At 42.1% G+C, this 21,755-nt stretch overlaps 1 protein-coding gene across 1 annotated transcript in view; it reads left to right on the top strand.

Annotated features, from left to right (window-relative positions):
* The window catches only part of mdga2a (MAM domain containing glycosylphosphatidylinositol anchor 2a), a 924,938-nt gene that overhangs the window by 799,034 nt on the left and 104,149 nt on the right, over positions 1-21,755 (top strand). Inside the window, exon 15 of the mRNA XM_060828983.1 lies at positions 6,724-6,879. Coding sequence (XP_060684966.1) covers positions 6,724-6,879 — 156 coding nt within the window. The remainder of the gene's footprint in view (positions 1-6,723; positions 6,880-21,755) is intronic.

The following is a 21,755-nucleotide window of genomic DNA, read 5'->3' on the forward strand; positions in this document are numbered from 1 at the left end:
GGGCGGTGTGGACTTGTTGGGCCGAAGGGCCTGTTTCCACACTGTAAGTAACCTAATCTAATCTAGTCCTGGACTCCCCCAGCCCAGGAAAAAGACTTTGCCTATTTACCCTATTTACTATGCCCCTCATAATTTTGTAAACCTCTATAAGGTCACCCTCAGCCTCCGATGCTCTAGGGAAAACAGCCCCAGCCTGTTCAGCCTCTCCCTATAGCTCAAATACTTCAATCCTGGCAACATCCTTGTAAATCTTTGCTAAACCCTTTCAAGTTTCACAATATCTTTCCGATAGGAAGGAGACCAGAATTGCATGCAATACTCCAACAGTGGCCTAACCAATGTCCTGTACAGCCGCAACATGACCTCCCAACTCCTGTACTCAGTACTCTGACCAAAAAAGGAAAGCATGCCAAATGCCTTCTTCACTATTCTATCTACCTGTGACTCCACTTTCAAGGAGCTATGAACCTGCACTCCAAAGTCTCTTTGTTCAGCAACACTCCCTAGGACCTTACCATTAAGTGTATAAGTCCTGCTAAGATTTGCTTTCCCAAAATGCAGCACCTCGCATTTATCTGAATTAACCTCCACCTGCCACTTTTTAACCCATTCACTCATCTGGTCCAGATCATTTTGTAATCTGAGGTAACCCTCTTCGCTGTCCACTACACCTCCAATTTTGGTGTCATCTGCAAACTTACTAACTGTACCTCTTTATGCTCGCATCCAAATCATTTATGTAAATGACAAAAAGTAGTGGACCCAGCACTGGTCCATGTGGTACTCCACTGGTCACAGGCCTCTAGTCTGAAAATCAACCCTCCACCACCACCCTCTGTCTTCTACCTTTGAGCCAGTTCTGTATCCAAATGGCTAGTTCTCCCTGTATTCCATGTGATCTAACCTTGCTAATCAGTCTCCCTTTGGGAACCTTGTTGAACACCTTACTGAAGTCCATGTAGATCACATCTACTGCTCTGCCCTTATCAATCCTCTTTGTTACTTCCTCAAAAAACTCCAAGTTGCCTCCAAGTGGCAAAATAGGGTTGGGGTAGAGCACCAGTGTTCCTCCAGACAACCTGAGAGAGTCCCACTAACTGTATAAGTATACCTGCACTTAAAACCTGAGTTTCAAATATCTTCAAGGCTGGGGCTCACTCTGGGTGTAATTTTAGAGTCTTGGAGTTTGCCTCTAAATGTTGACACATCAAGGATAGTCTTCAATATTCAAACTGCTGGTGGTGGACTAGGGGAGCCAGGAACCCATTCAGCCTGGTGGCCTCCTTTCAAATATTGACATTCGAATTTTCAAAGGGCAAATCAGCAAACCCAAATAGTTTGATACACATTGATAGCTGTCAGGTTCCCTTGATGGGACATCTAAAAGTTTTCTTTTGTAATTTTATTTTATTTGTTTCATGGGCCAGCTTGTGCCATGTCAACTGATGTACCTGCATTTTACCTTCACGGCCACTTTGTCCTGGGTCAACACTGCTGGCATCTTCGAAGGAGCTGCCAAAGAGTGATAGCCCTCATCATAGCTGCCACCTACTTTTGCAGCTGGCACCATACAAATGCCTCCCACCTCCTGAATTTATATGGCACCATTAATTGTGTTCCCAATTAGAACATTTATGTCCCAAAATCATGTTGCAGAGTCTTAAACCAGAATTTATCTGGGTTTTGGATTCTTTACCCTGCTCTGAAAATCCAGCCCTGGAATAGCTTTGCACATTTCCCATATTGTATCCCAAAGATTTCACAAGAATGAAAGTAGCATTAGGTGTCGATATGCTATTTTGTACTAACATGGGGAACCAATTTACTTGCAATAATGATCAAGAAGACAAGGTAATAACCTTGATTTATTTGCCCATTTTGTGTTTGACAGACGCTCTACTGATGTGTAAGTCAAAGATACGTAGAACTGAACTCTCAAATAAATTGCATCATGTATGCAAAGTTTCATTATAACCTAATTTGCAGGATTATAAACCCACACAAATTTAGAATCTTAGTGCACATAATAATACAAACTTCATTTGAAATTAAAGAGGACATAACTTTAAAAATAATAGATGTTGATTTAAAATGTGGCATGCACCGATTAAAGATGCATTTATATAATTCATTACCTCCAGTACTGAAGGTGAGAGAGATAATGTTTTCATCCTTGTTTATCTATTTGTAAACAGTAATCTCAAAAACTAACGTACTGATTCCAATGCAAATTGGTATCCAAAGTATGGTCAAAAGAAGAGTTGATTAATGTTTAACTAAGATGTGGATCTGAATATTGGAACCTTTTAAATAAAATATCCACGAAACATTGTGAGATAGGGCAAATTAATGTTTTTAATATTATGGGTTGTTTCATTTGGAATATTGGTGATTGTTTCAGAATGCTGTGGATTGGTTCAACTGAGGTGTTGAAAAACTGCTAAAATATAAGCAGAGCTTTCACAGCAGATTATAAGATTGCCTGAATCCTCAGTGAGCTGGAAGATCTTAATAAATAGTGTACGTTTTTGGCTCAGGTTCCTGCCCCAGGGTATGGCAGGTGCTTGATTCAAGGATCCATGTCTGTGTAATCTGGAGATTGTGAGGATTACAGGACTGACAGTCTGGGTAGGGTGGTGACATGGGTCTTGAGGGTGCACCAACTTTTCTATAATGAGTCATAAGGAGGCACTGACTATGATGACAATGAATGGAAGAGCAGTACATGCTGATGTAGGACCAGGAGAGGTTATAAAGTGTCCCCAGTGAGTGAGTACGAAGTGCAGAGGGCAGAAAGGTATGGGAGCTTGTGAGGATGAGATGTAGTGTTGAGTGTATATATTACTTGCAGTACTGAAAGTTGTGGTTCACGAGTGTGAGTGGCAGCATCATAAGACGTAGGAGAAGTAGAAGTAGGCTATTCAGCCCATCAAGTCTGTTCTGAAATTTAATGAGATAATGACTGACCCGATAATCCTCAACTCCACATTCCTGTCTTTTCCCCACAATCCTTGGTTCACTTAAGATAGCTGTCTCTCTCTCTCTCAGCTTTCAATGTATTTAATTCCCCAGGCATAAAGAATTCACAGATTTACATCATCTGAAAGATAGAATTACTTGTCATCTCTATCTTAAAAAGTGCAACCACTTTTTCTGAGATTATGCCATTGGTCCTTAACTCTCCCACAAGTGGAAACAACTTTTCCTATAAACCCTGTCAAGTTCTCTCCAAATCTTATATGTTTCAATGAGGTTGCATCTCATTCTTCTTAAAGTGAGTGGTGGTCCTGTGAGTGTGAGGTAGCAGAGAAGTTGGTGACACTCATCCTTGTGGAATGCAGAAGACCAGGCATGGCTTTGTTACTAGGGCTTCTGCACGGTGTGGGCTGCTGTCTAGATGGTGGCTGATCCAGTCTGGGGGTATGGCCTCTTCTGCTGGTCAGCTGGATACCGCACTGTCCTCCTTTCTACCAAAGGTTTCATGTCTCTGTCAGTGAACTGAGGAACTAACTTGCCCTTCTCAATCATTTCTTTGGTGTAATGCTGTGGGATGACAGGGTAAAGGGCAGTTCTTGGCTTATAACATCTAAAGTATTGTGGAGCTGGGGTTTAAATTTGATCCCAGGTGTGCAAGTGTAGGGTGTAGGTTTGCTCGCTAAGCTGTAGGTTTGATATCTAGACGTTTCATTACCTGGCTAGGTAACATCATCAGTGACAACCTCCAAGTGAAGGGAAGTTGTTGTCTCTTGCTTTCTAGTTATATCTTTCTCCTGGATGGGTTTCCTGGGGTTTGTGGTGATGTCATTTCCTGTTCATTTTCTGAGGGGTTGATAGATGGCATCTAGATCTATGTGCTTGTTTATGGTGTTGTGGTTGGAGTGCCGGGCCTCTAGGAATTCTCTGGCATGTCTTTGCTTAGCCTGTCCCAGGATAGATGTGTTGTCCCAGTCAAAATGGTGGGTTTCTTTTCATCTGCGTGTAGGGCTATGAGGGAGAGGGTGTCGTGTGTTTGTGGCAATGCTTGCATGGAATTTTATAAATGATGTTGGTTTTGTCCATGGGTTGAACTGGGTCTTTTAAGTTTGTTAGTTTTTGTTTGAGAGTGTTGGTGGGTTTGTGTGTTACTAGGATTCCGAGGCTACTGAGATCCCGAGGACAAACAGGAAGAAAGTTAGCCAGGATACATGAACACAAGCTAGCCACAAAAAGATACTACACCCTCTCCCTCATAGCCCTACACACGGATGAAAAAAACCACCATTTCGATGGGGAGCATACATCAATCCTGGGACAGACTAAGCAAAGACATGCCAGAGAATTCCTAGAGGCCCGGCACTCCAACCATAACGCCATAAACAAACACATAGATCTAGATGCTATCTATCAACCCCTCAGAAAACGAACAGGAAATGACATCACCACAAACTCCAGGAACCCCATCCAGGAGAAAGATATAACTAGAAAGCAGGAGACAACAGCTTCGCTTCACTTGGAGGTCACCACTGATGATGTTACCTAGCCAGGTAATGAAACGTCTGGATATCAAACCTACAGCTCAGCGAGCAAACCTACACACTAAACCTCAACCTGAGCTACAAACCTGTGCAAGTGTCTCGAAGTCCCAGCAGTGGCAATCCCTCCCACATTTACGAAAACTGCTTTTATATTGTCTGACATGCATACTAATGCTGTTGGTTCACAATACTTGGAAAATTCTGACAAGTAATGGAAATTCCCAAAACAAACTTGCAGGATTCATTAAGGCTGTCCATGCTTAGTGATAACAAAGTTTCTGGTAGTTTTGTGAATCTGATTTATTTGGTGCATGCGACTACACATGCTAGGAATCCGCAGAGTCACCAAAAATATGAACTGTGACTGCAACATAAATGGTCTGTATGGGTTGACATGTAATACGTTTTGTTTGATGGATCCAGCAGAATATTTTGATGTATCGGATTTAATTTGTTCAGATGAAGAGTGTGATAGAGTGCCACTGCGCAGGTTACTTTACAAAGTAAAAATGATAAGAATAAGGACGCTTAGACGTTTAGAAGTAGTTGTTTTGTTATTAAGTAAGCTTGATCAATAGTTGGTTCTCTATAGCCACATATTCTCAAAGAGATGAGCACAGTTTGGCAATGACAATGAGAGTAAATTCGGTGATTTCAATATGTCTAATGATGAGTCATAGATAAAAATGGATCTTTTGGTGTTTCCATGAGGACCTTATCCAGGCAAGGAGGAATTTTTCTGAATTCTTTTTTCAAATTAATCACTGGTTTTCTTTTCTTTTACCTCCCATGTTACTCAGTTTACCTTTTGGAGAGTGTAGCAAATGAAATTGTATAATCAAACGGTAGACGAAGATTAATGGAACCAATTCAGTTTTATTATCTTTTTGTACTCCTGTTTGTTGAATGCACTTACCAAACGCAGTCTTGTATGTCAAAGTATCTATTTTCCTTGAAATGTTGTTCAATTTATGATGTCATTGATTACAATATGAACAGTAGCTGCTGGAAGACGTTGCATGCAGTTCAACTTGATAGTTTTTCTTTCCTAACCAACCTTTGCAAAGGTGTTGTTACACACCTCTCAGGTCAGGTAAAATTTGAACGCAGGCCTTCTGATACTGAGGTAGGGACATTACCACTGCACCACAAGAGTTCTTCTGTGCTAATTCTTTATGTACAGTGGCTAGCACTGCTGCCTCACAGCACCAGGGTCCCAGGTTCAATTCCAGCCTCAGGTGGCTGTCTATGTGGAATTTGTACATTCTCTGCATGTCTGCGGGGGTTTCCTCCCACAGTCCAAAAATGTGCAGGTCTGGTGAATTGGCCATGCTAAATTGCCCATAGTATTGGGGAAATGGGTCTGGATGGGTTACTCTTCGGAGGGTCACTGTGGACAGGTTAGGCCAAAGGGCCTGTTTCCACACTGTAGGAAATCTAATCTAAGTATGTTTTATCCAACTTTTCTAATCAACCACTTCAGAAAAGTTATTGCCCAGTTCTGGAGTGGGTGAGACTTGAACTCAACCCTCCTTATCCACAGGTGGAAACACTACCACTGCACTGCAAGAGCCCTTCATTTCCTATTTACTGTAAGCTAGTTTTCTAATCAACCTGTTCAGAGATCATATTACAGACCTGTGGAGCAGGTGCAACGTGAACCTGGACCTCTTGGTTCAGAGCTAGGAACACTACCATTGCACACAAGAGCCCTTCAGTTCCAATTCGTAAGTTAAACTCGCAAGGGACTGTTAGAGACAGAGACTCTTGTTTGAATAATGCATGAATTGTTGTGTGCTGTGCATAGGCTGTCATTTTTCTTTGCATTTATGACAGTGTGTTTTGGGAATGATGGGATTATACTTTTACTGTTTGCTTAAAAGATGGTTTGATTTATTCTATTTTATCTACATTTATTCTGTTAATAAACTTCTTATTTATTGTCAAGCCAAAATCTACAGCATTGTGTCCTTATGTTTCAGCAAGATACCACAGTATTAAAACCAAACTGAAATAAAATAAGATCTACCAAGCTAATCAATCTGGATCTGCAGCTATAACAGGATTGTAATAAACATTATTGCATCAAACTTTTATGGTCCAGTTACTAGTACATTTAAGCTGTTACTGGACTATCATATATTCAAAATATATAATGATAAATACAGCTGTAATAAAATGATTCGAAGTTGCATGTATTTGTTAACAGGCGAATTCAACTGTGCATTTGAAAATGAGAAGATCTGTGGATTCACACAAGATCGACTTGATAACTTTGACTGGACGAGACAAAGTGCTTCAACCAGGAATCCAAAATACACTCCAAATACAGGACCCAGTGCTGACCGAAGTGGATCCAAGCAAGGTAAGGGAGCAATTTCCATTTCCCACAAAAGCCTTGTCTAAACAGAAATATATTCACAATTCTAAAAGAAAAGTGTATAATATAATCCTGTTTCTTTTCATTGTCAAGTTTTACCTCATGTGATATTTTATTTGGTTGATATAACATCAAGTTGGAGCTGGGAGAATCATTAACTGTGGATACATAATATAGGGTAAAACTAATTGCTTGGATAAAATGTATTATTGTAGTTACACCTCAAATTAAATGAACTCTGAGCTCCTCCAGAGAACCATGCTGTTTCTAGCAGACACGATGAACTCCACTGGAGTAAAATCCAATCTTTCATATCTTGATTTTTTTTAAAAAAACAAATGCATTTTGTTTTCACATGGCCTACACATTATAAAATAAAATCAGGACCCATTCAAACAATTCCATGCATTTTACATTTACTTATAAACTGTCCTTTAAAATTTCGGAATCTAATTTAATTGGAAAAAAACAGGAATAGCTATAATTTCCAATCACAGGACCCATGCTGTGTGTTAGGCTTTCTCTCATATTTGGATTTTAGAAATGTTTTACATCACAATTTGTGAACAAAGCAAGCTAGGAATCAGACAGGGTATTGGGGAGCATGAGTGAACAGTCCAAATTACTGTATAACCTTTTTAATGAATCACCCCAAAGATTGTGAAATAAACAGTTCTGAAGTTGAGGAGGAAACATAAATTTAAGTGGGTGATAATTTGCATGAATGAATTTTCTATTGTCTGACAGCAGTTAATTCACATTACTTATACTTAAATGGATAAGACTTTACTTTTCATTGTTAGTTTAGCCCACACCTACCACACTAATATAGTAACCTCATGACCTTCATGAAACAGTGAAATCCAGCCTTAACGAAAGGGTTTTGCGTCATGGACAGGAACTTTTGGATTTACAAACTTAACTGTGCATTTGTGCATGTCTAAAGGTGCTGTGGCATTTACAATAATTTATAAGTGCCATGAACTTTGTGGTTATTTTAGCAGCAAATATAATACTTTTCTTGTTGACATGGTAACATAAAGCATAAAAAGAAAACAACAGAGTTAGTACATTGTAATGAACTTTGATTATGCTTCTAAAAAATTTGCAAGGCAATTATGAACCGTTTCTATCACATTTCATTGGCTCAGGAAAGTGGTGAACAAAAATGGAATAACTTGTCATTAATTCAGCAGATCCAGACAACTGAAAAGCAAATTGTGTGTTCGGGTTCAAATTTGCATATGAACAATGAACATCCATAAACACCATTTCAAATAGGGAAGCATTATTTTTCTAGGCAGATGTGAGCAGCACGAGAGAAGAAAATGAAGCTGTAAAGTTACAGAAATTTTCACAAGAACTCTACACAAATATAATAACATGCAAACACTAGCTTATTTGATGTTTAATTCTTCGATTTGTGTTTCATGTTCAATATGGCAGGTGTCTCTTTGGACCACCACAATGCAGCTCTTTGCCATTTTTCTTTCAGTTTTATAATATTGGGGTTGGGTTGGAGTTGGAGTTTTATTCTGCATTTTGTCTATTACAACTCCTCGAGTCCACTGATGGCAATCAGCATTAGAACTTTAAAGCATTACATTCCTGATGCATCACAATTCTTTCCTGAACTCTTTGTGGTACCTACTTGTAATATCCTCCTCAAAACTGCTCATTGAACCATAGACTCAACAGTACAGAAGAGGCCCTTTGACTTATCATGTCTGTACAACCAAAGCTGCACTTAATGTACACCAGTCCCATCTTCCAGCACCAGACCTACAACATTGGAAGGTGTGACACTTCAAGTACTTATCTCAGTGCTTTTTAAGTATTGTGAGATTACCTGCCTCACCACCCACCACTGTCTGGGTGAAAAGATTTTTCTTCAATCACCTCTAAATGTTCAGCCTTTCACCTTAACATTATGCCACTCATTATTGACTCTTCAGCTAAGGAGACTAGCTGCTTTCAAACCACCCTTTCCACTCATGAGACTAGCGATCAGATTCCCTACAGTGTGGAAACATGCCCGTCAGCCCAACAAGTCCACTCTGAAGAGTAACCCACCCATACCCATTCCCCTACCTGATATTTACCCCTGACACTATGGGCAATTTAGCATGGTCAATTCGCCTGACCTGCACATCTTTAGATTGTGAGAGGAAACCGGAGCACCCAGAGGAAACCCGCGCTGACACGGGGAGAATGTGCAAACTCCAAACAGACAGTTGCCCGAGGTGGGAATCAAATCCGGGTGTCTGGTGCTGTGAGGCAGCAGTGCCAACCACTGAGCCACCGTGCCGCCCCATACTCCAACCAGGTCCCCGCTCAACTTTTTCTGCTCCAAAGGAAAGAACAATCTGGGCTTATCCACCTGCTCCTCACAGCTAATTGCTCTTTTGTACAAATATTTGGTCACATACATTAACTCTTCCCTAATTCTGATTCAATGTCTTTTTATCTTCCTTTGCCTTTCCTTTTCCGCTCTCCAACTCACTGAACTGCTTTGACCAAATTCACATGACTAATGTATTCCCTCCAGTCTGTGCTTTGCTCCTTCATCTCGTTCCCCACCTGATGGGTGTCTTGCTGTAATGAATTAATGCTGCAAATTCACTGGACTGCATCATTATTCCTTCCTGGAGCAGATAGAGTCATAGAGATGTACAGCATGGAAACAGACCCTTCGGTCCAACCCGTCCATGCCGACCAGATATCCTAACCCAATCTAGCCCCACCTGCCAGCACCCGGCCCATATCCCTCCAAACCGTTCCTATTCATATACCCATCCAAATGCCTCTTAAATGTTGCAATTGTACCAGCCTCCACTACATCCTCTGGCAGCTCATTCCATTCACGTACCACCCTCTGTGTGAAAACATTGCCCCTTAGGACCCTTTTATATCTTTCCCCTCGTACCCTAAACCTATGCCCTCTAGTTCTGGACTCCCCGACCCCAGGGAAAAGACTTTGTCTATTTATCCTATCCATGCCCCTCATAATTTTGTAACCTCTAAAAGGTCACGCTTCAGCCTCCGACGTTCCAGGGAAAATAGCCCCAGCCTGTTCAGCCTCTCCCTGTAGCTCAGATCCTCCAACCCTGGCAACATCCTTGTAAATCTTTTCTGAACCCTTTCAAGTTTCACAACATCTTTCCGATAGGAAAGAGATCAGAATTGCACGCAATATTCCAACAGTGGCCTAACCAATGTCCTGTACTGACGCAAGATGACCTCCTAACTCCTGTACTCAGTACTCTGACCAATGAAGGAAAGCACACCAAATGCCTTCTTCACTATCCTATCTGTCTGCGACTCCACTTTCAAGGAGCTATGAACCTGCACTTCAAGGTCTCTTTGTTCAGCAACACTCCCGAGGACATTATCATTAATTGTATAAGTCCTGCTAAGAGATTTGCTTTCCCAAAATGTAGCACCTCGCATTTATCTGAATTAAACTCCATCTGCCACTTCTTAGCCCATTGGCCCATCTGGTCCAGATCCTGTTGTAATCTGAGGTCTACTACACCTCCAATTTTGGTGTCATCTATAAACTTACTAACTGTAACTCTTATGCTCACATCCAAATCATTTATGTAAATGACAAAAAGTAGAGGGCCCTGCACCGATCCTTGTGGCACTCCACTGGTCACAGGCCTCCAGTCTGAAAAACAACCCTCCATCACCACCCTCTGTCTTCTACCTTTGAGCCAGTTCTGTATCCAAATGGCTAGTTCTCCCTGTATTCCATGAGATCTAACCTTGCTAATCAGTCTGCCAAGGGGAACCTTGTCGAACACCTTACTGAATTCCATGTAGATCACATCTACTGCTCTGCCTCATCAATCTTCTTTGTTACTTCGTCAAAAAACTCAATCAAGTTTGTGAGACATGATTTCCCACGCACAAAGCCAAGTTGACTATCCCTAATCAGTCCTTGCCTTTCCAAATACATGGACATCCTGTCCCTCAGGATTCCCTCCAACAACTTGCCTACCACCGATGTCAGGCTCACCGGTCTATAGTTCCCTGGCTTGTCTTTACCACCCTTCTTAAACAGTGGCACCAGGTTTGCCAACCTCCAGTCTTCCGGCACCTCACCTGTGACTATCGATGATACAAATATCTCTGCAAGAGACCCAGCAATCACTTCTCTAGCTTCCCACAGAGTTCGCGGGTACACCTGATCAGGTCCTGGGGATTTATCCACTTTTAACCGTTTCAAGACATCCAGCACTCCCTCCTCTGTAATCTGGACATTTTGCAAGACGTCACCATCTATTTCCCTACAGTCTATATCTTCCATATCCTTTTCCACAGTACAATGGGGAACCTGGAAAGCAGGTTTACCTCACTCGACACAACTTTAACTGAACTTATACTGATCAGATAACTGACTAAAAGCCAAAATTAACTGATTGACAAGCTTCCAGTCGACCAGGGAGATAGTCAGTGAAGACTCCAAGACTGTGTAAGCCCACGACAAATAGTTGGGGAGGAGGGGTGCAATTTTGAAGGCTATAGCGGTGTGTGGTAAGGGCAGCAACAAGTCAGATCGTAGCGGGGGTGATCAGAGATTTTTGGGAAGCTACAGGTTTATCAAAACTGCATTCAGAGTGAGTGGTGGAATTAGAAACTGTGTCACTCAGGGATTAGTGGCAGTCAAGTAATCTTGCATCTTAATCTGTACAAAAAAGGCAACCATGCTGTCACATTATTTCTTATGGAACTCTCAACAAAGTATGGAACTCTCAACAAAGTATAAATAGAATTCATACCTGCACGCATACTGCTGAGGATAATTAGTGTGTCACGTTGTTTACCTCCCTAATGCTGTTTGAAGGTTAGATTGGAACCATGTTATTTGAAATTGATAAATATTTATTCTGGACTTTCTGCGCCGTATGAAATTAAGTTCATGTCTGAAGCAGAGAAGGAAAGAAATATTTGTTACATCAATAGTCTGCTGTGAATCTCATCACATCTGGTGTATTAATCTATTTGAGGCATCAGAAAAAAAGGTATAGTTTACGAAAACTACTTGTCAAAAATGCAAGTACGTAGCAATTATGATCATAGAAATGAAAATAGCAGTGTTATACAGCTACACTCATACATTTGTTGCCATGATGGGAAAGAACACGGACTGATTGAAGGAGTTTAAATTCCCACTAGTCTGACCTTTAATTTTAAATAATAAGTCAGTCTGCACAAGAGCTGACCTAATCCAGTCTCATGAATCACTCTTTAAAACCACTTTAGTCGTTGAACACAGCAAGGGATCATGTAGAATGTTTAATAAGAAAGGGTTGGTGCCTCTGTTATGCCTATTACCCACACGTTATTCGTTATGCAAGCTTTCAGAGCTAATGAATACCAGAAATTGCATTTGAAGAAAATTGCTTGTTGTAAATGATATGTTTGCAAATGGACATGGGTAGCATTATAACCAGAGACATAATAACTTACAAGCATCTTGGTAGAAGTAATCATGATTCTGTACATTTAATGCTTTCTACAGTAAAAGTAAGAGCAAATTATGAACTCCCTAAATAGTCTTTTGTGAGCGGATAAGCATTTGGTTCTGTCTGCTGATTGACAAGTGCAATGATGTTAAATAGACATTGCCATAAATAACACAGCTATTTATGGATTAGATAATAAAACTATGCTTAATTAGAAACAACAAGGCCTACAATTCCTGGTCATAGTTGATAATCCCAGTCGGAATTGGGTCACAGCTGTTGTCAGGAACTTTCAGCTTCTATATTTTTTTCCTCAAATTTCCCTCCCTTCTTAACTTGAGAGCCCTGGCTGACTGGGCTGGCACCCTAGATGTCTTTACAAACAGGAATAACTCTACAGAGGCTGGTATCCTGTCACCACATCATCCATTATTTACATGTGGAGAGTCCTTGCCATTGATCCAGCTCCCTCAGAGCCAGATCTCACAGTGAGCAGAACCTCTGACCTTTCTGTTTATATCTGTCAGTCAGAGTTCCCTGATTGGGACTGTTTTTCTGGACCAATCAGGGAACTCATATTCCATGAGGTCTACCTGGCTGACCTTGTTACAAATCTTTGCTACAATGGCTGTTTTTCATGAATGGGCACGGTAACTGGCAACCAACACAGCTGATTCTGACCTTACCTCCACACATGCACTTCTTCAAAGTCAGTTATTCAACCAGTAGCAACCTGGTTTGGTGTTTGATAAGTGGAACCAAATGCAGTGTGCCTGCTGCCACTCTGATTAACCTGCAGTACAAAGATATGAGCCAAGGATGAAACTTTGTGAATCTTTTAGGCTTATGTTCTACGTTGTGCAATGCAATTGCCAATTAAGCCTTTAAGCTAGTGCAAGTTATACATCACTTATTGCTTCTAAATAAATAGATGCAGCAGTGTTACAACAATGCAAGTTTGTTATAAATGATGCCAACATCATCTTTGAATTTTTGTATTGTGATTAATTCTCTTCAATCCAATTTATCCCTGTTCTAAGCACCATATATGTTGCACCTAAACCAATAGCGCAAAGTCAAATGACAACTCACATGCAACGCGTATACTCAGCTTTGCCAGGGATCAATAACACTATACTGTGATAGAAGGGTTAAACAGCATTTCTTAAAGCTTTTTAGATGTTATGAAAAAATGCAACTAGTAAAATTCCCATGGGTTTCATGCTATAGATATTATTTTGGTTCCAAAATGGCATCAATGCCATACACACAACCCACACTGGAAGCTATTTTGAGTCAGTTGGGGCACAAATTGGAGATATGCTGATTAGGGAGATCGGGATATCAGTCTGCATCACCACCTTTCAGCGTAGCAACCTTCCTGATTCCACAGTTAATGTTCCTTCTTAAACACACACAGCTGAACATGAATTCAGGAAGTACCTCCTACCTGAATTATTTTAAGAGATTAAGAACAGAAGGAAAAGGTTTTGGGTATTTTAGAAACATGGCAAGCTAAGTCTTGAATAGTGTATGCATAATATCCATTTTATAAGGAATGTGCTCATGGAAATCTTCCATCTCTTGCACACGGAGCTGTATTCTCAGAGCAGGGCCAGAATACTGTGCATAATACACCGAGGCTGACCATAGCCCTGAATTTCTTCACACCGGGATGCTTCCATTTGTAGTAAGGGAAATCTCTAACATCAATGTTCACTGCAAAAAAAAAGATTATGAACTCTTTATTAGCAGAAAAAAGGAACTTATTGAGTCTTCTCTCAACAACGAGATGAAGCAGATGAAGCATACACTCAGCTTTGCCAGAACGCCAGGCTTCCTCATTGGTGTGGAGTACCATCAGCTGCTGCAGAAAATGACACCGCAATAAAGGTTACCGTTCAATCAATGTACAGATGGTGTGAGATCATGGTCAGCATATCATACTCTTTGAAAGTGTCAAAGGAGGGAGTTAAAGAAGTTAAATAACTGACAAAGTCTGGCAGATGGAACATTTTGTGGAATAAGGTGAACTTGCCCATGTTGGCAGGAAGGAAAGAAAAATAATTCATTATTACAATGGCAAATTTTGCAGTGAGCATCTGGGAATCACAAAAATGTTAACCTTTATGAGTCAAGGTATTGAATACAAGAACAAGGAGGTTATGTTGGAGCTGTACATACTGTTAGTTAGGTCATAGCTGGAGTACAATGTGTATTTCTGGTTGCCACTTTATTGGAAGGAGGAGATTGCATTGGAGAGCACATGGAAGAGATTCACCAGGATGTTGCATGGACTGGAACGACTCAGCTATGAAGAGAGACTAGATAGGTTGGAATTGTTTTCCTAGAGCAGAGAAGGTTGTGGTGGGATCTGATTGAGATATACAAAGTTCTGAGGGGCACAGCAAATAAGGATGAATTGTCTCCCCTTAGCAGAGCATTCAATAGCCACAGGGTACAGTTTAAATGTAAGGAGCAAAAGGTTTAGAGGGGATTTGAGGGAAAACAAATACTTGGAGAGTTGTGGTTTCTAGAATTCACTGCTAAATGGGGCGCGGAATTCAAGAGCAAGAAGATGATGTTGAACTTGTATAAGATACTTGTTGACCTCAGCCGTTGTACTGTGTACAGTTCTGGCGGCCATATTATAGGAGGGATAAGAACACATTGGAGAAAGTAGAGAAGTTAGGCTAAACCACTATGAAATATTAGTTTATTCCCACCTGGACTACCAGACTAGGAAGGACAAACAAGCCTTGGAGGCAATACAGGACAGAGATTAGATTAAATTCTCTACAGTATGAAAACAGGCCCTTCGGCCTAACAAGTCTACACCGACCCTCCAAAGAGTAACCCACTCATACCCATTCCACTAACTAATTCATCTAGCACCATGGGCAATTCACCTAACCTTTATTCCTGATGAAGAGCTTTTGCCCGAAATGTTGATTTTCCTGCTCCTTGAATGCTGCCTGACCTGCTGTGCTTTTCCAGCACCACTCTAATCTAGACGTTGGTTTCTAGCATCTGCAGTCCTTGTTTTTACCTAATTCACCTGACCAGCACATCTTTGTATTGTGGGTGGACCGGAGCACTCAGGTGCACAGGGAGACTCGCAGAAAATGTGCAAACTCCACACAGACCCTCGCCCAAGCTGGGAATCGAACTCTGGTCCCTGTCACTGTGAGGCAGCAGTGCTGACCACTGAGCCACCGTGCCGCCAAAGCAGTTTGTAACTGTGGTTCTAGGGTTGATGAGTTTCAATAATAAAGTTAGATAGAAGAAGTTGAGAATGTTCTCCTTGAAGAGTAGATGGCTAAGAGGAGATCTGTTAGAGGTTTTTAAAATCGTAAGCAGCCTGGATAGGCGAAACTGACATGCTTCTAAAAGGAATTAAAAAAAGAGCGCATAGATTTAAAGTGACCTGCAATGGTGAAGTGAGGAAATTTTGTTTCACTCAGAGAGTAGTTAGGGTATAGAACACAATGCCTGTAGGTGTGGGAGAGACAAATAAAGACTTGAAGATGCTGGAATCCAAGGTAGACAAGCGGGAGGCTGGAAGACCTCCACAAGGGTTACACCTGAAACATTGACTTCTCCACCTCCTGATGCTGCCTGGCCTGCTGTGTTCTTCCAACCTCCTGCGTTTCTACCTTGTAGGTGTGGTAGAGGCAGGTGCAGTTAAGGCAGTCAAGAGGGCACTGGATGAATATTTGGATAAAAACAATGTGCAAGGGTATGGGAACAGCAGCGGATTGGCACAACATAATGATGCTCACTTAATGAGCTGGTAAAGCATGATGGGCAAAACAACCACCTTCTGCTCCATAACAATTCTTCATGGGATCAGGGGTCAACTTTCAGGAAATTCTGGGCAAATCTATCCCAATGTACACCAACGTTTGTCCACGTCTGCTGGAGCTGTCTTAGCTCTGGGACAAAGCAAATGCAGGTTTGGTGATGGTGGTGTCTGGGACATTGTCTGTAAGCTACAATTCAGTAAACATGGCAATTTCAGACTGTTGCTTAATTAGTTTGAGGTATAGCTCTTCCAATTTTGACATCAGCCCCTTTATATTCATAAGATAGTATTTGCCATTATCATTTCCAGTGGTTAGATCAATGCCGGGTTAACTTCTGATTTTATTCATTTTAATCTTTGTAGCATTTTTAAGTAGTGGAGAACTTGGTAGTGCATTTCTGAGAACATTTAATTTCTTTGCTGTGAGTTTGAAATGATATCAAGGCTAGATTGTATAAGAGAAGATTTCCTTCCCAGCTAATGTAAATAATTTCAAGGTTACCAATACTAAGATGAGATTTTAATACCTTATTTGTTCATTGAATTCAAGTTTCATCAGCTGCCTTAGCGAGGTTTGTACCTGTGACACCAGAGTGTTTGTCTGAGCCACTGGATTATCCAAGCAGTATTATACTCAAGAGTCCTGATGAAGATTGGAATTCAGAGGGAGAATTTACTTCATTACACAAAACAATCAATTAGCATGGCTTCATACATTAAGTGAAACAGCAGGTGAGTGGAGTACAACAGCAACATTCCTTCCTGAAAATGAGCCAATTGTCAAACTGAGTGGGGAAAGGCTTCAGAAATCTGAAGCACCATGGCACTTGGGAGTCCTTGTTCAGGATTCTCTTAAGGTTGACGTGCAGGTTCAGCTGGCAGTTAAAAAGGCCAAATGTAATGTTAGCATTTCCAAGAAGGTTACAATCCAAGAGAAAAGATGCACTGCTGAGGTGTACAAGCTCTGGTTAGGCAGCATTTGGAATGTTGTGAAGTAGTTTTGGATCCCATATCTAGGAAGGATGTGCTGACCTTGGAGGGATTCCATGGGAGATTTAGAAGAATGATCCTGGAAATGAAAGGCTTTTCAAATGAGGAGCAATTGAGGGTTCTGGGTCTGCACTCAATGGAGTTTAGAAGGATTAGCAAGAATATCATTGAAATTTTCAGAATATTTAGAGGCCAAGATACAGTAGATATGGATAAGATGTTTCCACTAATAGGCACAGCTTCAGAGTATAAGCATGACCCTTTAGATCTGAGATAAGGAGGGAATTTTTCAGTCAGAGGATGGTTAAACCGAAGGCTGTAGAAAGTCATTGAATGTATTTATGACAGAGATAGATGGATTCTTGATTATTAACAGGATCAAGGTTACAGTGAGAAATCAGGAGAATGGAATTGAGAAACCATAATGGCATGATGGTGTAGATTTGATGGGCCAAATGGACTAATTCTGCTCCTATATCTTATGGTTTTAAAATTTTATCATAATCTATCCTGTATTCAAGTTGCATGAAGCAATCTCAGAATAATTTCTGGTTAGACTTTGTGGTGAAATTCATTAAATATTGACAATACGAAAATCATTACAACCTCACAGCAGATGGAAAATTGATGTCCTTTCTCTTCTATTTAAGTAAAACTCAAATCAGAGATATCACATCAATTTATTTTTCACATCCATAATACAAAGGCTGGTTCAACTATTAAATGAAATATTTTTGTCCTTTTCCATCAAAGTGATGCCTGATATATGTTCAAGGCAGTAACAAGAATTTATGACATGAGTCTCCTGACATGTATATCAAAATAAATTCCTAATTCCAAAACTAATTCCCTTGAGAGCACATTTTAAACCCACAGAGTCACTTCTAGCCAGAAGGAGGAGGACAGAAGATATACCACGAGCTGCAAGTTTCCGTCCAAGCCAGTTGCCATCCTGGGATTACATTGCCGTTCCAAGCCTGAAATTCCCTCCTTAACAGCATTGTGGGGTCTACCTATGAAACATAGAATGCCCTTTGAGGAAGGATATTCCATAGTCTGTCATGGCTGGCAGAGTCAAAAGTCTTTGTCAGATTGAAGAAGGCCACATACAGAGGTTTGTGCTGTTCCTGTACTTTCCTTGGATTCATTGTGCGCTGAAAGTCATATCCATTGTGCCTCTTGATGGGTGAAAGCCACATTGAGATGCTTCAGCCACTGTGTAGAGGTGGTTGAGGAACATTCTCGTGATGGCTTTTTCCAGAGTAAATAGTTGGGAAATATCTCTGTAATTTCCACAGTCAGACCTGTCTCCTTTCTTGAAGATGATCACAATTCCCACACCTCTGAAATCTCCTGGCAAGCTCCTTTCCTTTCAGACCAAAGCGGTGAAGTCATGGATTCATGTCAAGTATCACAATTATATAATTACTGCTCAATAACTTCATCAAAAAAGATTCTGTAATCAAAGTAGGAATCTCCAGCCAGGGAACACCCCTGTTGTCCATTTCTTTTCTTCCTTTCTCTCTTTCTTCTCTTTTGTGACTTTATTCCCCTTCCTTCCTCTCAACAATGTGCTGAACTCCTGGCCTTAGAGGTGTCCCGGTATGGCAGTCTCTCGGCACAGCATGGGAATCTCTTGGACTGGAATTGCAGCTTTCCGGTGCAGCATGGCTATCTCTCGGCATGGTGGTCTCTCAGCCTAACGTGACAGTATCTCGGTCCAGTGTAGCAGTCTATCGGCCCAGCATGTGAGTCTCTCAGCCCGGCGTGGCAGTCTCTTGGCCCAGTGTAGCAGTCTCTCATCTCAGCATGGCAATCTCTCTGCCCAGCGGAGCTGTCCCTCGTCCCACCATGGCAGTCTCTCGGCATGGCTGTCTCTCGGCCCAGCGGAACTGTCTCTCGTCCCACCATGACAGATTCTTGGCGTGATAGTCTCTCGGCTTGGCATGGTGGTCTATTGGTCCAGTGTAGTTGCCTATTGGCCCAGTGTGGCATTCTGTTGGCTTGGCGTGGGAGTCTCTCTGCCCAGGGTGGTGGTCTCTCAGTCTGGCGTTGTGGTCTCTCAGCCCAACGTGATAGTCTCTTGGTTCAGCGTGGCGGTCTATCACCCTGGCGTGCTGGTCTCTCTGCCAAGCATGGAGGTGTCTTAAAGTGGCGGTCTCTCGGCCCAGTGTTGCAGTCTCTTGGCTCGGTGTGGCTGTCTGTCAGAAAGCGTGGCAGTCTCTTGGCCTGGCATGGCAGTCTACCTGACCAGTGTGACAGTCTATCGGCCCAGTATGGTGGTGTCTTGGCCCAACATGGTGGTCTGTTGACCCAGTGTGGCATTCTCTCAGCTTGGCGCGGTGGTCTCTTGGCCCAACGTGGCGGTCTCTCTGCTTGGCATGATGGTCCTTTGGCTCAGCATGGTGGTCACTCAGCTCAGTGTGAAGGACTCTTGGCTCAGTCTGGTAGTCGCTCAGCCTGGTGAGGTGGCCTTGGTGTGGCAGTCTATAGGCCCAGAATAATGATCTCTCAGCCCAGCGTGGCAGTCTCTTGGCCGGGTGTGGCTGTCTATTGAGCCAGCATTGCAGTCTCTTGACATGGCATTCTCTCGGCCCAGTGTGGTGGTCTCTCGGCCCGGCATGGCAGTCCCTCAGCTTGGCTTGGCAGTCTCTTTGACTAGTGTGGCGGTCTCTTGGCCTCACATGACGGCCCCTCGACCGGTGTGGCAATCTCCCAGTTCATTGTGATGGACTCTTGGCTCGGTGTGGTAGTCTCTCGGCCAGGTGTGTTGGTCTCTTGGTCCGGTGTGGTGGTCTCTCGACTCAGTGTGGCAGTCTATCGGCTCAGCACGGCAATCTCTTGGCCTAGCATGGCAGTCTCTTGGCCTCGTGTGGCAGTCTGTCGACACAGCATGGCAGTCTCTTGGCCCGGCGTGGTGGCCTATCGGCCCGGCATGGTGGTCTCTCAGCCCAGCGTGATGGTCTTTCAGCCTGGCGTGTTGTTTGTCGACCTGGTGTGGTTGTCTCTCAGCCCAGTGTGGCGGTCAACTGGCCCAGCGTGGTGGTCTATCAGCCCAGCGTGGTGGTCTGTCAGCCTAGCATTGTGGTCTCTTGGCATTGCAATCACTCAGTACGGCATTGTGGTCTTTCATCCTGGCATGGCTGTCTCTCGGTCCAACATGGTAATCTCTCAGCCCAGCTAGTGGTCTCACAGGCAGATGTGGTGGTCTGTCAGCTCAGTATACGATGGTTTCTCAGTCCAGCATGGTTGTATCTCAGCCTGGCAAGGTGGTCTGTCAGCCCAGTGTGGCGGTCTCTTGACCCGGTGTGGTGGTCTATCTGCCTGGTGTAGCGGTCTATTGGCCCAGCATGGCAGTCTCTTCGCCCGGCATGGTGGTCTCGCAGCCCAGCATAGTCGTCTCTCAGCCCGGTGTGGTGGCCTCTCTGCCAAGCGTGATGGTCTCTCAGTCTGGCATGGTGGTCTTTCAGCCCAGCATGGCAGTCTCCAGGTGTGGTGTGGCCTTAGCCTGGACTTGCAGCTTCAAAATGAACCCCAGACTGGAGGCTAGGTGCTGGGATGCGCTAGGTTGGAAGGATTGTTATTCTGAACTTTTATTTCTTTATTATTTTAATTTTTTTCCCCTAAAAAAATGTGCTGTAGAAGCTGCACCTAAGTATCTAAATACGTAAGATGGTACTGTAACTGGTGAGTTGTAAACTTTTCTCTAATTTGAGTAAATGTGACAATAAAGCTAAGTCTAATTCTAATAAATCAAAATCTGGCACCTGAGTCACTTGCCAATTCCTCATTACGCATGAAAATGGTTGGAGACGATGACTACTGTATATCTAAGATTTTTTTCTTAAATAAAACAACCCTGAAAAATTGCAGGAAGTTGTGTAATGAGTGTTTTTTTTTAATTCATTTTAATTCACTTATAAGTGACCTGTAATAATGCAGAAAACAAAAGATTGTGGAGGCTGGATAATTAAAATAGAAAGAGAAATTGCTGCAATTACTCAGCAGATCTGGCAGCATCTATGGAGAGAGAAATACTTCAAGTTGATGCCTTTTCATCACTTCGCAGGTTCTACATGACCTGTTAGGTTTTTCCAGAATTTTCTGTTTTTATTTCCAAAACATATTACAAAGTTTGACTGGTTCAAGAGCCCAGCATGATTATGTACAAAATACAGTAAGAATCTCTTGGTGACATCCAAAGGTAAATTTCTTATTATTAAAGATATGCCTATATTCTGTATCTTGAAGGTTAAATATTCTTCAAGAGGGAGGGATTTTCATCGTAAGAATGTCAAATTATTCACAATTATTTTGACGGTGTTCTCATTCTTCGACCCTGTAGCACCTGCAACAAGGGCCAGATGTCATGAGGTTGTATAGGACATTGGTGAGGCCTCTTCTGAAATACTGTGTGCTGTTCTGGTCGTCCTGTTATAGGAAGGATGTTATTAAATCAGGGAGGGGTCAGATTTACCAGGATGTTGCCAGGAATAAAGGGTTTGAGGTATAAAAATAGGCTAGATAGACTAAGACTTTTTTTTCACTCTAACTTAGGAGGTTGAGGGGTAACCTTGTAGAGATTAGATTAGATT

The sequence above is a fragment of the Hemiscyllium ocellatum genome, chromosome 8 (genome assembly GCF_020745735.1).
Source record: "Hemiscyllium ocellatum isolate sHemOce1 chromosome 8, sHemOce1.pat.X.cur, whole genome shotgun sequence".
In the NCBI taxonomy this organism is placed as follows: Eukaryota; Metazoa; Chordata; class Chondrichthyes; order Orectolobiformes; family Hemiscylliidae; genus Hemiscyllium; species Hemiscyllium ocellatum.